The sequence below is a fragment of the Anguilla anguilla genome, chromosome 10 (assembly GCF_013347855.1).
Source record: "Anguilla anguilla isolate fAngAng1 chromosome 10, fAngAng1.pri, whole genome shotgun sequence".
Classification (NCBI taxonomy): Eukaryota; Metazoa; Chordata; class Actinopteri; order Anguilliformes; family Anguillidae; genus Anguilla; species Anguilla anguilla.
In genome coordinates, this window is record NC_049210.1 from 19,351,377 (window position 1) to 19,369,356 (window position 17,980).

General features: G+C 44.7%; 1 protein-coding gene across 1 annotated transcript in view; it reads right to left on the reverse strand.

Moving 5' to 3' along the window:
- Positions 1-2,169: 2,169 nt before the first annotated feature.
- The window catches only part of niban2b (niban apoptosis regulator 2b), a 45,598-nt gene continuing 29,787 nt past the window's right edge, over positions 2,170-17,980 (reverse strand). The window contains exons 6-14 of the mRNA XM_035379749.1: positions 14,784-14,899; positions 12,138-12,242; positions 11,496-11,658; positions 10,599-10,786; positions 10,108-10,263; positions 8,149-8,262; positions 7,333-7,440; positions 6,688-6,799; positions 2,170-6,564 (exon numbers count right to left, since the gene is read on the reverse strand). Of these exons, the coding sequence (XP_035235640.1) occupies positions 5,162-6,564; positions 6,688-6,799; positions 7,333-7,440; positions 8,149-8,262; positions 10,108-10,263; positions 10,599-10,786; positions 11,496-11,658; positions 12,138-12,242; positions 14,784-14,899 (2,465 nt within the window). The 3' untranslated portion in view covers positions 2,170-5,161. The remainder of the gene's footprint in view (positions 6,565-6,687; positions 6,800-7,332; positions 7,441-8,148; positions 8,263-10,107; positions 10,264-10,598; positions 10,787-11,495; positions 11,659-12,137; positions 12,243-14,783; positions 14,900-17,980) is intronic.

The window sequence follows — 17,980 nt, forward strand, 5'->3', positions numbered from 1 at the left end:
ATTCCACTAATCGATTTTGTCCTTTTAACTAAAATGTGTGATTTGTGTGATTTTTGGAAAGTTAAAAAGGCAGCTGTCTATTTAATTCTACAGATCAGTGGGAAAGATCTAACCTGGAAGTCAAGCACAGAGCTTAATGATGTAATGACGTAAACCCGCTTCCCATACCGAAAAGAAATGTATGTAAAATATATTTTAACATATATTTTAACAATGTATGTAAATATTAAAAATTGGCACATTAAATATATTTTGTTTAAATATATTTCCATATATGTTTTCTGACTATTGTAATGATTGTATTTTTATACATTGATTGCAAGGTTTGAGATTTTGTCCCAGGAATCCCCATATGAGAAAATTTTAATTAGATATGATTATAACTGTATGCAGGTGGGTAGTGAAACCTATGATTAGAATGGATTCTTAATTGTCTGCCATTGTGATAAATTAATGAAACTTAACTTTTCCTCATTTGCAGGGGACCTAACTTCCACAAGGATGTCTGGGGTTTCCTTGACCCACAGAATCAAATAGACAATAGCTATTCAAGCACAAGTACTGGGCGTAAACATGCCACATACATTCATTTTAGTGTACATTTCATAGCTAGGAGTGTAGGCTAATTGTATACCTTTGCATATTTTTGTCCATATATTTCTTAACCAAAATGTACTGTGACATATACTTATGCATATGTTCTTGTCCATATATTTCTAACCAAAATGTACTGACATATATTTGTGCATACATTCCTGTCCATATAGTTCTAACCAAAATGTACTGTGACATATTTTAAGCATATATTCAAATAAATGTTCTGTATATTCTGAATATAAGAAATATATTTAAACAGGAATGAACATATACTGATATATAGTGCTCATATATTATGGATATATGGAAATATATGCCAATATATTTCTTTTTGGCATGGGTTATTGTGATACAAAAAAAAAAAAAAAACATGGCGGTCGCCAATCATGTAGCTGTTTTCTTTTTATTAAATGGTGTAGACTTCACATTAAATTATAATTTTGAGGAGTTCAGGTGCCATTATATTATTATTTTTTTTAAAATGTGTATTGGACTTATTGGTAAACCTTTATGTGTGTATCCTTGAAGCCACCTAGTCAGATAAAATAAGGCAAATAGTGTGCTTGTGAAGTGGAGATGAACAACATGGGATTATGCAGGGTTCTAGAAGCGATAGAAGAAAAGGCTATATGGCGCCCTCTGCTGGAGTTTTGGTGAAATAAAGAGATGGGGACAGGCCAACGCCACATCGTGTGTGATTTCAAACAGAATTGTCACAGCCTCACAACACTGACTGGTTAATAATGGTTGACCTTATGACTGTAGGTTAACTTCCCCAGTGAGGCACTGACATAGCTCCCTTGTTAAATTGGAACTGCTTCTGTGATAATGTAGCTGGACAATAATTTAACAATGCATTTGAGCCTGACAGATACCAGAACACTCGAGACAAAACTGTCAATGGGTGTGTCCCATTACTTTTCACTCATCTCCTTTTTCTCCTCCTCCTTCCTGATGCTCAACCAGCCATGTGCACTGGATTAGCAGCAAAGGCTCTAATTACCTCCTTATTTAATATAAAAGCAGTAAAGGTACACTTTTGCCACATATAGTGTCTCCATCTAGGCTTTTTGGGGGGAATGATATCAACGTGTGTTGTGTTACATTAGGTTAGATGGACTGTTAGGACTTGATGAGGGTTACATGAGAGTTAGTTATGTGTGCGTGTATTTTTTTGAACTGCTCTTTTCCTTTTTCTCATTTTGAAATGCGCCGGTCCCAGCCATCAGTGCTTATTTCGCTCGGTTTGGGAAAGAAAAGACAAGCGTGAGCATGTGTGCGTGTGGAATCAACCATCTCGCCCATTGTTTAGTCAGAAAATGACTCAATGTCACAACGGCACACAGTGTATGCGATCTATGACAACATCGCAATGTGAGCAACCATCAGAAATGATAATAGACCATTAGACTGAATGTTAAGCGCAACGTGGGAGAGATCGCAAGTCGCTAGGTCAGTGTAGTCTGAGGCATCGTATCAGCTTTTGCATAAATCCATCTCAGTTCTTTCCGTTTATGCCCATGAACACATTCACAGCATGACTCACGACTCCACAGAAATACAAACACAGGATTAAAATCCATAGTAATTTATTATCCTTACACGTATGTATGACTTTTAATAAAACACATTTAAAATGGAAAAAAAACACCCATTGACGTGAAAGCGGCAGTGTGCAGATGCACGACATAATAAATAATAGACAAGGTAAACGCTCCAGGGGAGGGAGAAAAAAAAGAACACAAAGCTAGCAGGCACAAAATGTGCCCTTCCATCACAAAAAAGCCATTACACTTCCACACATATAATATCATCTACACTGTACATACAAGCCAAGAGAATCAATAAATGTGGAGACCAAGTCATTTACGTCGTTTCATTGCTGCATGTTTGGGATGGGCGTGATTTCTGCTTTGGTCCACGATACATTAACAAAGCTTGAGGAGACAGGAGAAGTGTTAACGACAGAGACAAGCTGAGGTGGCAGTTACTATTACACATTGGTTGTGCACAGCAATACAATACACAAAATGGTCCATTTTTTATCTGGCTGCAATTTAAGTTTAAATAAAAACACATCCTTAAGGCATCTTGATTATTAAAAGTGCTTTTATTTAGAAGGCAATCAAGAAAAAAAAATTCAGGAGTAACCTCATAAGGCTTGGTCTATGATGCCACATTTTACCACCGTCGTTATGGGAGATGAAGTCCACAGACAGAAGTTACTGACGTCTACACGGTCTTAAACTTCCAACATCAAGCAGCAGTTTTGTGAAATACTGCTTCATGTTTTGCGCAGTTGAATTCACTTTGGGTCTTTCCGATGGGCATTTTGATTATGTGCAAAAAACCTGAGAGGCCCACACAGTACCCTGGGCCAGATAGTTTTCGGGGTTTGGGGGAAAAAATACTAGTATTGTGCACTGAAGGGCAATGTCGTTTGATTGGCTTGTACAGGTAAGTACCTGATAGCACATTATAGCTCCACCCGTTATGGGATTCATGAATGGGTGTCACTCACCCATTCCCACTGCCATGGTCCAGAATACCGAGCTAATGTTCGGAGCTATCTTGTTTGAATACATATTTGAAAACACTATCAACAAACCTAAAATGAGTGACTGACAGTATGTCTGATGGTTCCCAAAAAATGAATGAACTATTACATATTATGCTCAACATCTGTCTTTCAAGTAACAGTAGTTGCTGAAGACAGAAGTCTTTTTTGATTGGTTCATAAACATAAAAAACCACAAGTTATCACTCTACCTGTTATGGAGTTTAATGAAGGGTCTTCACTTCTGATAACCAAATCTCACACATTTTGGCTGCCAAAATGCAACTACATAGCAGTCATTAGCGTTCTGGAGAATTGCCAATTAATTGATGGTTTATGATAAACTATTAGAGCTGTAAAGTGTAACAGCAAAAAAAAAACAAAAGGTGGCTTGAAGACACGAGGAGGACTATAATGGACTATAACTCCAATGCCTTGCATTATGTTATTGCCAGCCCACGACTGCTACTGGGCATGGAAAACAGTGCTAAATGGTTTATGATCAAATCCAAAAAGTGTCTTTTGAATACAAAATGGTGAAAACTGCAAGAAACCAAAAGAAATTAGCCATAGAGAGACCCTGCCCGGTCACGATCACCATCACAACAGACAGAAACGCTTCTGCGAGTCTCACCGTATGACCTGTGTCATTAGCACACAGACACTTCTGAGGGGTGGCCCTTGAGAATAAAGTTCCTTGAGAATGTTGACAGTATAGGAGCTCACAGAATACCACCAATATGTGCTACGTTTGAGCCTCAATTCTATTCAGTATGCACAGGCTACAATCACTAGGTCTTAACAAAAAATTCAGGGGAAGGAGAAAAAAAAAAAACAAAGAGCAAACAACTGAAACACCTCTAGCAATGGTATCTACAAAGAGAAATACATATTAATCACCTCCAGCACAGATATCTCACTTAGCCAACTTGGCAACCACCTCTAGCGCAGAATCATACAGAAGCAACCTGGCAACCCCCTCAGCAGAACATAGAACGCTCGCTTTTAAACAGAATACTTTACTTGGGGAAAAAAAAAAACTATGCCCTCAGTCAAGGGTGGGATTGAACAGGATTATGGGGGAAAAACATGCTTCCTTTGCAGTCTTCAAGACCCAAGACCACACATTGACAAAAGCATTAGTTTGGACTGGAAATAAAGACAGATGCTAACAATGACGTCACACCTTTTAAATATATACCTTGCTGCTTTTCAGTTCATATCCAAGCAAAGCGTCATTAGTGTGTGCTCTTCCTATTTTATAAATGCACCTTTGGCCACTGAACAGGATAAGGATGGTTGAAATCACTCCCAATAGGCCATCTGACAGAAAACAAATTCTTTGTCTAGTGTTTCACCTGCTGTTCTCCTACGTTTTATGAAGTCCTACTGCATTGCAAAACTTGGTTTTGACCAAAGCAGACTGAAGTCCAGCAGTATCTGCCACTGAGTTACCTTATTCATACTGAAAATGGCTATGGACACAGTGACGATGGATGGTGCACAGGAATTCATTGAATTCTACGATTGAGGATCAAATTCATAAATAGTGTTGATCCTGGTCGGACATTTAAATTGAATTTAAATTCACCTATTCTATTGAAGTGAATTTGGTAATTATTGTAAATTAATTACAACTGTGGCCGATCCCAGCCCAGGTTTCCATTTATGTTTCCCCTGAGGTGAAAGAAATGGAATAAACTAGGGGGGGGGGGGGGGGGGAGAAATCCACCCAAAATTCCCCAAAACTTGGTAAGCAGTTTGATGAGCTTTCAAATAAGAATAAAAAAAGAAAGATATTACACCGAAAGTAAGACTTAAAACTGACAGGGACTCCTGTATCCTGCCAATTCCACCTCTTGTTTATATATAAAAATCACAGATACAAAAAAAAAAAAAAAACCTTTTCAACTTTCACCATTTAAATAACAGAAACACTTTCTTTTATATCCTCTCAAGGGCTTTGTAAAGGATGACTCAGACCCCAATAGATACTGACGCATCCTTTCAAGAAGCCTCCACTTGCGTCTGCGAATTACTCTGTGGTGGCTCCACAGCCACTCCCCCCTTCCCTGAGTCAGTGAGGGCATCTCCTGTGATTGGCTGACTGTCTTCCTCTTCTGCAGCCTCGCTTGTGGGGGACTGGAAGCCGCTGTCGTCGTGCTGGTGGGGGACGGAATTGGTATCCTGCTGGGCTGGCTCCGGGGGCTGTTCGGAGGAACTCTCTGCCGGTCCTGCTGGTGGTACTTCCTCTTCCTGTTTTGGGGCCACGGTTTTGGCCACATCCTTCTCTGTGCTATCCGAGGGCTGCCCGCTCTCCTCTCCCTGCACTGCGTTGTCTATCTCCTGTATCGCGTTCTCTATGGCCGATGAACTGTCAGTGTTCTTCGGGGAATTCTCAGTAGGCTGCTTGCTTTCCGCTTCCTGTTCTGCACTCTCTGTAGGGGGCTTGCTTTCCGCTTCCTGTTCTGCACTTTCTGTGGGGGGTTTGCTTTCAACTTCCTGTTCTGCACTCTCTGTGGGGGGTTTGCTTTCAACTTCCTGTTCTGCACTCTCTGTGGGGGGTTTGCTTTCAACTTCCTGTTCTGCACTCTCTGTGGGGGGTTTGCTTTCAACTTCCTGTTCTGCACTCTCTGTGGGGGGTTTGCTTTCAACTTCCTGTTCTGCACTCTCTGTGGGGGGTTTGCTTTCAACTTCCTGTTCTGCACTCTCTGTGGGGGGGTTGCTTTCAACTTCCTGTTCTGCACTCTCTGTGGGGGGTTTGCTTTCACCTTCCTGTTCTGCACTCTCTTCTGTAGGGGGTTTGCTTTCAGCTTCCTGTTCTGCACTCTCTGTAGGGGGTTTGCTTTCAACTTCCTGTTCTGCACTCTCTGTAGGTGACTTGGTTTCCTGTTCCACACTCTCTGCAGGGGGCTTGCTTTCGGTTTCCTGTTTCGCACTCTCAGCAGAATGCTCAGCTTCCTGTGGGGCATTCTCAGCGGGGACCTCATTATTTGGAAGGGCAGCCTTATCTTCAGCGCTCTTCGTCATGGCTGTCCCGTTAGCGAGGGCGGGGGGTCCCGTTTCGGGTGAGGAGGACTTCGCGTCAACCTCAGACTCCTCCGGGATGCCATCCACCCCCGGCACCTCCAGGCAGGACTCGTGGGGCAGCAGGGGTGCCCCGTCCAGCTGGATCATGGACACCACCTGTTTCACCCTGCGCCTCTTCTGGGTCACGCCCACTTCCGCGTTTACATCACCACCCTCCCCCCCCTCCTTCTCCTCCGCCTCCTTCCCCTCACCCCCGTACTCGCCGGCCCAGTCGATGGGGGATTTCTCCCCCAGCAGGTGCAGGTTGGGGTCGCTGTTGGTCAGGACGATGCTGTCCCGGTACAGGTTGTGTCTCCTCTGGACGGCAGCCTCTTTCACAGCTGGATGGAGAGAAGGAACGGGTCAGCGCTGGCAAGCCATACAGTAACACTCTAATGTACTGTAAAGCATGAAGTTGTTGCTGTTGTAGCAACAGTGATACGCATTGTGAGTCTCAGACTAACCCATCATGATGTCCTTCATGACAGACTGCAGTACCACCTCCTCAAACACGTTCTCCACCAGGATGTAGCGGGATAAGTCCTCGAAGATCAGCTCCTGGAAGCGAGGCAGGTCCTGGTGGCAGAGAGAGGTAGAGCGTCAGAAGGCTACGGGTCAGGGAGACAGGAGGTGATGCAGTGGGGGAAATAGGAAGTGAGGCAGTGGGGAAGACAGGAAGTGAGACAATGAGGAAGAAGGAAGTGAGGCAGCAGGACACACAGGAAGTGAGTCAACGGGGAAGGAAGAAGTGAGGCTGTGGAGATGACAAGAAGAGGGGTAGGGGGCGGTCAGGAAGTGGAGACGGAGGAGTAGCAAGGTCTACCAACACAAACATTTAACAGTAACTGTGAGATTATGGGTATGCAGTAGTAGTAGTAGTAGTAGTAGTAGTGTAGTGTAGTGTGAATGACCGCGTGTACTGTGTCACATAGCTATAATGATGTGAGCAAAAGTATAACAGCATAGAACAGTGGCAGTGTAATGACTATTAGGAAAGATACAGAGTGAGAGACTATACTTGATTTGTAAAGGCACAGGGTGAGTGCTGCATACTGTACTGCATTAGTAACAGTCCAGAACAAGCCACAGTGTAGCAGAATGAGCCTCACCCCTGCACAGGATGGAGTCAGCTGTTTCAGCATGTATGGGATGACAATCTGGAGCAGGGCTTCTCTGAAGAACTTCTTGCGCACCGTGCTGCTGTCGTAGTCATATTTCTGAAGGGAGAAGACAACACGTACACATGTACAACAAGATCACCGGACCAGAACGACCCACTTGCATCTCCATCTCTCTGGAATGCTGATCAAAGGTACCCAATAAAGTTCCTTCCCTCCTGTTGCCTCCAGCTCACCATTAGCCACATGACATCTATTTGCAAGTAAACATGATCGTATAGCTTGGAGTAATAATCAGAGATTATTCAGATCCCTCCCTGTGTAGTGACCTATGATTGGTTGCTGGAGTAGAGGTACTCCTCACATAGATGATGATCTGGGAACCTGCAGACACTTGAAAATCTAGGAGCGCTTATGCAATGGTGACTGGAGGAACTGTAAACCCATCCATCACCAGAGGAACGAAACAAACCGCCCATCACTGCAGACTACTGGCCACAGCTGACCATCGATTTAGACTTGTGCTAGTGAAGTCTCACTCAGACTGCAATCTTTGCTGGGCGTCAGAGGTTTTTAGTTCAAATTGTCTTCAAATTTTCAGCTTCCATTAAAATGATAAATTTCATTTTCAGATTTTAGAGTCCTTCAAGCATCACATCTCGGAAATATTTCCCTGGCCTGGTTCCCTCTTTCAACCTATCCCCTCCGCTCACAGCACCTCCCCTACCCCTGGCACTTCTCCCACTGACCCTTCCTATCTTCCCTTAGCCCCTCCCACATAACCCTTAGCACGTCCCTTCCCCTCACCTTAATGACTCTGTCCTGGCAGTGCTGAATGATCTTGCACATCTCCTTGCTCCCCTGGTCCTCCAGGCTCTGGTGTAGGATCTTCTCAAAGGTGTACACCGCGTTGTCCATTTGCTGCAGACAGACAGACAAACAGACATGCCATCAGTCAGAGGTTTTCAAATTTTGAGATTACAGCATCAAGTTACTATTCTGACAAAAGCACTGCCCTCATTTCAAAGTTATGAAGCAAAAAGTTCACCAGGTTACCACTTTCAGGGTTCTAACAGTGCTCCCATTTCAGGGGAATTTGCTGATTGTGATGTTTTCTAACTGGAAAAATAATTTAGGAGTACATATACTCATTGGGACGCATTAGAATGCTCCTAAATCTATCAACTTATGAGCACAAACAGTGCTCCCTGGAAAAAAAATGCTAGCTTAGAGCCCTGACTTGCAACCACAAGAGGGTGCAGGTGCTCCTGGTTTGCAAATCATACCACGGTCTGAGAACACTACACAGATCCTCTAGTCCCGTGACCCTCAATCCTGGTCCTACAGTCCGCTGGCTTTTATTTTCAGATTGAGATCAGCAACCGATTCAGACCCAGGAAACCAGGTGATCTGAGTCAGCTGTGTAATCAACTGCCTTTACTGATCAAATGCTGTGCTACTCAATGTTGAGTGACAACAAAATCCAGTGGACCCTGTGGCTCTCCAGGATCAGATTTGAGGAGCACTGCTCCAGTCTAAGTTATGTGGGCATTTTAGATCACGAGTCCAGTTTCAGAAACTCCAGTAGCAAAACCGGCGGTAACACAAAGGGATGTTCGGGAATGAGTAGTATATTACCCTGGCAGCAGGTAATCACACAGTCAATCATCAACCTGCTTATCTGCTCATCTTAAAACCACAACAGCACTTTGTCCGTCTCCCCAGCGATTTGGATGAACACAAGCGGCCGTTCTGTCGACTACAAAAAAAGGCAAGACAAAATGTCTGCGTCCTCTTGCAGGCCGCAGCACGTTCTGAGGAAACGGCAGGATCCGTTTTCCTTCCCTGCAGCTCAGATTCATTGTCGGCTGCCACTAGGGATCTTTTCCCTGAGGAAGGCTTCCATGACCACCGGATCGTCGATTCCACAGCCTTGGCGCTAGCTTGTCGGGCGGCTAAAGGGACTGCTCCACTGTATCGTCAAAAGATCATCAGACTGTATGCGTCAGCCAGACCCAGCGCCTTAGCCCCCTCTATCCCCCATGGGCCCGTGCTTCCTGGTCACGTCTCTCGTCAGTTCTGGCGTCCTGGTGGTGGAATGAGCTTCCCACGGCAGTTGGAACAGCAAAAACCCGACTAGTCTTCCTCTTCAGGCTAAAAGCGCTTTAGACCATGCACCATGGCTCCCCTGACTCTCTTCAGAAATCCTGTTTCTGTTTGAATTTCCTTTTGTAGTGATAGAGGACAGGTTTAGCTGCGTAGTGGTATTTAACTTATGCTTACACTACAAATTGTGGGTTTGTTCAGCTTACTTTACATATATTTATTATAAACGGGCCTTTTGTGCATTCTTGGCGATATTGTATTTCTGATGCTCTACACTTTCGTACACCACTCTGGATAAAAATGTCTACTAAATAAGTGTAACATAATGTAATGTAAACAAGCTCACACTCATGCAATACTGATGCAATACTGATGGAAGGAAGCTGGTCTTTTTATGGGGGGTTAGGTGGGTTGGGGGAGGGTTCAACTTCGACATTAACGAGCGTTGCCTTGGATGAAATGTGCCTGTGTAGTCAGTCAGTGGCAGGCTGTGCTGAGAGGCTAACTTTTCCTTGTACCCTCCCCGTCCCCCACCATTCTCAGTGGTTAGTGCTGCAGTTGCGGTGTGCTGGCAGCCCCTATACCGGGCCCCTGTCACAGAGTCTCCTCTGCGTGCCTGATGACAGCGGTGCAGTGGGAAGGGGGGGGGGGCATGCCCACCTCTCTCATGAGGATCTGCGCTCTCTGGACGAAGACGGACGGGCTGGACACATCGAAGCGCTGCTGCAGCCCCTCCAGCTGCAGCTGCTCCACCTTCTCATAGCAGGTCTGCATCTTCACCGGGTGGAACGCTAGCATGGAGATCTTCTCCATGTGCTGGAGAAACAAGGAAGCACAGAGAGATCTGTATCATTCATATTATACTATTTACAAGAGGTAAAAGAGAAGAGTGTGAAACATATTTATATGTCTAACTCATAACTCCAAAATTATGAAGCAAGACATTCTTTGGATAATGGATACTTCCCATTAGAAGACACAATTTACACATTTTTGTTATCATTCAGGTAATTATTACTTTTTTTGTCACCACATTAATATGGATCGACTTGACTTGTTTTCACAAATTATTTATCTTGGCAATATGTAATATCCATTCACTGTGACATCACAAAATCACCTCCCACCACTAGGTGGCTACCCGCCCTCACCTCTCCCAGCTTCTCCTTGCTGCCTTCGTTGATGGTGTTCTTGCTCATTTCCACCAGCTCGCGGAAGAAGACGTCGCGGACCTCGGAGAAGCCACGGCTGGTGGGCTCCATCAGGTCGTCCAGGATGGAGCTGATGTAGGGCCTGACGCTGCTCTTCAGGAGCTCCTCTGCTTTGGGCAGGACCACCGCTGTGGGAGGAGGATGGGTGCAGCATCAGCACTGACTGTAAGTGGACACTTCAAATGACAGATGCCCAGTCTCCGCTGACAGAGTCATCAGTGGGTTTGGCCAAACATATAACCTTGATTTATGGACACAACACCAGACACAGACTGGATACTCTCACTGAAGCATAAAGCATAAGAGCAATGAGATCCAAAATGGCTACGAGACGTTGTGGGGAGTGCATTTCTCACTCTGATATTTCCACTCTTTTCTCAAAGACCTCAGACAGGTCAGCAGTGGCTAGGGCGCTATTCCAGTTGTGGTGTTGAAATACAGAAGCTGCACTGTTTATGGAATGTTGTCTTCTGCTCTCATTACTCACAAAGGAGACAAAACAATTACTACCCAAGTGACCGTGAAATACAACCATCTGGCCACCTGCTGCTGTCATTGGCTGGTGTGTGGGTGGGTGAACGATAAAAGACTTCTGGTGCATACTGAGACAATCGAACAGGTGGATGAGCATATAAATGCCCAGATAGACAGATAAATGGATGGATGAATGGACAGACAGGTAAACCTGAGAGTGGAAAAGGAGGGGACAGACTTACAGACAGACGGATTAAAAACAGACAGATGAATGGAAAGGTGATGGTTATTCTCAGCCCCCACAGTAAGAGAACAGGAATGGTGTGATGTCAGAAGGGGCGGGCAAGGGGGGCGGAGCCTCACCACGCATCTTGTTGGTGACGTGCTCTTTGGAGGTGATGATCTGGTCCATGTCTGTCCGTATGGAGGTCTCCAGAGGGGGGCGCCCTGCCTCGCACCGTTGCACGATGGCCTCGTACTGAGCCTGTGTCTGCCCCAGAACCAGCCCGTACACCGCATCCGAGATCTGAAAGGGGAAAGGTCAACACACCGGACGAGCCAAAAAAAAGGCACTGTTAACACCAGACACAAAGACTGCTGTTAAATCAATCAATCAAAATCAAAGTCACGTTAGCTCTGTTCTCCTCTTGCGACAGGCAACAGTCCAAACCAAGATGGTACATTGAAATGCAAGTTAATTGTGCACAATCCGTCAACTTCAGCATCCATATAATCCAGCTAAGCATTTAACCTACAGCTTCTGAGAAGTGTGACACAAAGAATACATGCATTCCATACACAGTATTAACAATGTATACAATTAAAGCAATTTGAGATCACCTGCCTTACCCAAAGTAAAATACCAATGTCATGCGTTTCATATCCAACCACAGGCCGCTCCACAGCCACGCCTCCATCTGATATGAGGGTCAGTGCTGGAGTCTAGCTCTGGAGAACATCTGGAGCCTCTCCAAGGCCAGTTTCCTGTCCCGTAGCAGAACTCACCAGCATCCAGTTCCTCTGCCTGTCCTGCATCTTCCCCTTCAGCCTTGGGGCGATCAGGTCCCTCAGCTCGGGGAGCAGGGTCTCCATCACCAGGTTGGCCAGGATCTGCACGGCCACGCGTGCACGCACACGCATGCACACACACACGCAAACAAGCAAACGGACATACAGATGCACACAAGCAGAGATACAAAAACACACATACACACACACACACATACAGACACACACAAGCAGAGATACAAAAACACACACACACACACACACATACAGACACACAGGAGCAGAGAGACAAAAACACAGACACACATACACGTTAATTAGAGAGGAACTGGCAAAAAATGTCTCCATTTTCACGTAGCATATTTAATTCATTTCAGAAAATGCAAAAAGGAAGGGCTCCACAGTCTGCTTGCTCAAGCGGCACACAAAGCGGATTCCCTCACAAGCTCAGCTTGTAGCCTGCAGCGTAAAACAGAAGCAGCAGCTTGACAGCACGGATTGTGGATGAGACTGAGTGCTTGCCCGTGGACCGCCAAAACGATAGCGAAGGATGTGGCAATGAGAACAGCTGGCGAACAGTGTGCCAATTGATTACCTACAATACCATAGACGTTTTAGACGCCTATTATAAGAAAGAACTTTCCCGGCTTCACTCCGCGTCAAATTGAGGGGCTTATTGAAGAATAAATGCAGTGCCGTTTCTGAAACTTTGTTATCGATTGGTTTTTCCACTCTGATTGATGAAGGACTGCAGGATTGTTTTAAATTAAATTTCTTTACCATCTTGCCAATTCTGTGTGGGGAAATGTTTCAAGAATAAGAGCGCCACCAATGGGATGCTAAAGCATATGCTAAGTAATGGTAAACACGCTCAGTCAGGCCCTTTACTATGCAGAACAATGGAGGAAAGGCCTCATAAATAACTTGCTGTTGTAAATGTCTTCTCCCATAGACCCTGCTTCCGCTCATGACACAAGGTCAAGTGGCTGAGAAGGCAGCGGGGTTTGAATTACATCACTATTGTCAGGGGGCTAATGCTCCTGACCACAGATTTGCACCCAACAAACTGGCTCTCTTTCAGGCACTGTCACAACACCATTCCAGGACAGAGAGATGAACAACGGGGGAGGGGGTGGGGGTTAGCTGGCTAAACCGCGGCGTGAGCTAAAAATAACCTGTCCCTTTGCTGTGGGAGCCATGGAAAGCCACAGGGGCAGTAGGGGTTTCCAGAACATATAGGTCAAATCCCGGAGGCTAGCAGGACTACTGGAGGTCAAATGTGGAGGTACAAGGACCATCTGAAGGATCCCCTAAGAAATGTGGAATCAAGCGAGGAGACCTCAAAGCAACCACTGTGTACTGTCAAGTACGGAGCACAAAATTTCAACTCTGGGGTCGACCACTTCGAATCCAATCACATGCCCCAAAGAGACGCACCAGCTTGTGCCACGATGGCCATCACCTGACTCAGCCCTCACATGCCCCAGCTGCAGCAGGACAAGTGAGCCAAGGACGGGGCTTCATAGACACCTTAACTCCCCACAAATCACACCAAGAATGTGATGTCATCTTCAGCAACGACAGACAGCAAGCAAAAGCAAGTTCAGCTCTCACTCTTACAGACCAGACAGAATGTGCAGATGGATGTACAGGTGTGTCCATGTATATGCGTGTGAGAGTATGACAGTATGCATATGTCGGCGTGTACTGCACGCGTGCAAAACATTACCATTCAAAAACCAAGCATTTCTACTGGTGAAAAACTAGATGTAGACCTCATCCCCAACAAATGCATGCTAGTTCCGCCCAAAGTAATAAAATGAGCAAGCTGGGAGCAAGTTTCTGAGGGCTAATGAAGGAGAAAAGGTACATTCTTGCATACAATAAAGCATGTTTTAACAGGCTTCTCAATGCACTGACAGACAAATTGATTAATTAACATTGCTAGAGGCAGTTGAACTTGAACTGGGTACTCAGAAGCTGCCTGAACATCTTTTTAATGCTTTCTCACTGACGGCAGGGCAAGAAGCATTCCTAGCTTGCTTTTATCTTGCAGTTTGCTCTGTATTCCACTAGCACCAGCCTTGATTGATGGCTTTCAGTGTATTTGTAACCTACACACATAGGGTACAATTATATAACATACAACATCTTACATGGTAATGTTTTTGTTTTTCAGAACACAAGACAGGCGAAAAATATTTTTGTAGCAGTTGTCAGCTATAGAGAGCTAATTATTACGCTGTGTAAAAGCGAAAGGCCACAGTAATGCAAGTAACGAAAACAAAGCAGTAAATAATTTAAATTTTTACTCCACTTTCAAAGGTAAGGACATTTCAGAGTCCCTCCACAGCTGTAGTGTTTGTACCTCTGAGGTTCTACTGCAGTGGCAACTAGCCCTGTTCTTTGAGATCTACCATCCTGTAGGTTTTCACTCCAGCCCTAACAAAGCATACCTCGTTCAACAGCTAGAGTTTTAGTTTAGCTGCTGATTAGTAGAGTCAGGTGTGGAAAATTAGGGTAGATATGAAAACCTATCGGATGGCAGATCCCCAGGAACTGGGTTGGTTACCACTGTTCTACCGCATTCACAACAGTGCGAGTGTCGTGGTGCACTGGTGTCCAGGTGGCATCCGTCCTTACCTGTGGGGGCACGCCACACATCATGTCCCAGGTGCCGTACTGCCCGTGCCCCTGTCGGTAGAGCCTCACCGCATCTGTGAAAGCTGGTGTCTGCACCTTGCACTCCTCAGACAGGCCTGCAGGGGGCAGGGGAGAGCAACAAGACATCTTCATTAATATTGCAGCTGGTGGGCCATTAAAAATGAAATATTCATGTGAAATATTCACTCTTTGTGTCAGGAACAGCTGACAACATGGGATTAGACGACTAAATATGTAAACAATTCTGGGTAGAACAAAAAAAAAAAAAAAAACAGTCTACATGGGGTATACGCCAGGACCGAGGTTGGAAACCCTTGCTGTATGGCCTCTCAATATGGCTCCTGTCACTTTCAGACCAGAAATGCAAAGCAGACACCATGTTATTAGAGTGGCTCTGAGAAGCTGGCTACATGGTGACTGAATGATGACAACATGATTGGAAATATAGAACAATGAAAGAGTAAAGGAAGCAGACCACAGCCTAAGTGTGGTGATTTTGAATATATTTACCCAGGGATCAGGTTGTCACCCAGCATCACCCAGGAGGGCGTCTTCTCTCAATACAAACAGCATCTATTAACATCCCTCCCCACAAAGTGTGCCAACATCCACAGATGCGAGACATGGCTTCAATCTGAATTCTCAAAGACTTTAAAACCTCTTAGACCCATCTTACTTTCAAAAGCACTGCGACAAGCCAAGCAAAAAGAATTTCCCTTTTTACGGGAAATTATTCAAAACATGGATGTGACAAAAGAAACCATACACAGTGCAAGTGGGCGAGGGGTCACGTCCCAAATTTGTTTAACTATCTGCCCGCGAAGTGAAACGAGGTCACACGGAGCCAGATTTAACACTGACCACATGACCTCAAGCCGATACCAGTCTGTCATCTTTAAACAGGAAGTGGTACCAAACAGGAAGTGGCCAGAACCCCTGATGTTACTATGGCAACGTAACACTGACAACCTGGGGAGGAATCCGCAGCAGTGGCAGCTGTTTTACGGAAGTGAATCTCTGCCTTAGTAGTGAGTAATATAACCAACATGAACACACCCAATTACTTCAGTAGTTCACTTTGGGTTTTTTTTTTGGTCCAATCAAAATTCATACACATCAAAATGAAATGGTGTTAGCAGAAAGCAGAAAGTGAAAGATCCCTTTAAAACCACTGCAATTCAGACCACTGACAACAAATCACAACAAAATGTATTATTACAGCATCTCCTGTCAATAATCATTCAAACTCATTCATTACTCTAGTGTGTCACTTTTGAAAATTTAGCAGGAAGCAAAGGAAGCCTGTCAGTTTTATTGAAGCAACTGTATCCAATACCCTTAGCTTCTAGTTTCAACAATATGTACTGCTTATGTACACATACAGTACGTACACTTTTGAATATACTGACAAATAAACATAGGCAAAATTATACTTATTCTTTTAGCCTAGTGACCCATGACAGTGCAGTACAGAATTCTAAAGTGTCAAGTGTTGTTAGATCCACAACAAGCCTTGCTGTTAAGTACTGTTTAAAAAAATGGTGAAATAACTGGAGGGTTCTTTATCAGTAAGTAAACATCACTGACATTCACTGGAATCTAGTTTCCCAGAAGCCCTGACCTCCAAGAAAGGAATTACATATCTACAACAGACATAATCAAATACCAACCAGTTTGGTATGAGTTCTATTGCCACTATACCAGGAACTAAAAATGAATGTTTCATTAATGGATTTCAGTTCCACTAATGGAAGGAATGTGGAAGGTGGTAGGATTACTGAAGAAATGCACATGTTTGTGTGTGTCTGTGTGTGTGTCTGAGTATTGGCTCTGGCGCTGACAAAGACAGGAAGTAAGCTGGGGGGGAGGGGCGACGTGTGGGGAGACGCCCCACACAAACTTAGAGCCAGAAACAGGAAGTTCACACTCCCAGACCCCCAGACCCACACAGCAAACTGTGAGCGAGCATTAATGTGTGAGACAGAGAGGGAGTGTGTGCATTTATTTTGGCACTGCCTCTCATGAGAACATACTTGTGATTCATGCCAGCTGAAAAAGAAGTCCCAGGGGTTTTACACTGATCTTGTGAACCCAGGCAGGGGGCGTTCAGCACCCATTCGTTTCCATGGCAAACACTGCTGTAGAAACATACAGTTTCTCACAGAGAGCATGCTTCCATACACACAGACAGAGAGCATGTATTGCTCATTATATTTATTACAGGAAACGGACAATTATTCCCCCGTGTTTCCCCCTAATTTAGAACGCTCCATTTCAAATGCCCCCACTTCAGTTTCAGGGAGGGTGAAGACTAGCCTGTACGCAAGTTCTCAGAAATGTCTGGATTTCACTGTGGTCTAAGTTTTTCTTTGTTATCCTTCTTTAATTTTTGGTTGCACCTGGCTTTTATTTTATTGTTAGATGTGTCAGACACCCACTTTACTGAATTTAACTATTGACCACTTATTTTACGTCCCGCAGTTTGCCGAGTCACTGCTAATAAAACGTTGAGCGCACACAGCTAGTGTAGCTGATTTCGCTGATGCTGGCAGGCACCCAGTCCAACAGAAGTATGTGTTGAAACCCCTGGCTGAGACTATCCCTCCCTGTGAGAAAGGCTGTTTGTGTATCCCTCCCTTACATTGCAATTCCTAGTTGGCACAAGGACTGTCTGGGTCAAAATCCAGGCCACTGAACATATCTCCACAGCATTCACAAGTACACTACATGGCCAAAAGTAAGTGGACACCCCTTGAAATTAGTGGATTTGACTACTTCAGCCACACTCATTGCTAAAAGGTGCATAAAATCAAGCATACAGCCATGCAATCTCCAAAGACAAACACTGGCAGCAGAACGGGTTGGTGACTTTCCCTGTGGCACGGTCATAGGATGCCACAAGAAGTCAGTTTGTCAAATTTATGCCCTGCTAGAACTGCCCTGGTCAGCTGTAAGTGCTGTTATTGTGAAGTGGAAAAGTCTAGGAGCAACAACAGCTCAGCCATGAAGTGGTAGGCCACATAACAGGACTGCAGAGTGTTGAAGCGCATAGCGCATAATAATCATCTATCCTCGGATGGAACACTCACTACTGAGTTCCAGATTTCCTCTGGAAGCAACGTTAGCACAAGAACTGTTTGTTGGGAGCTCCATGAATTGGCTTTCCATGGCTGAGT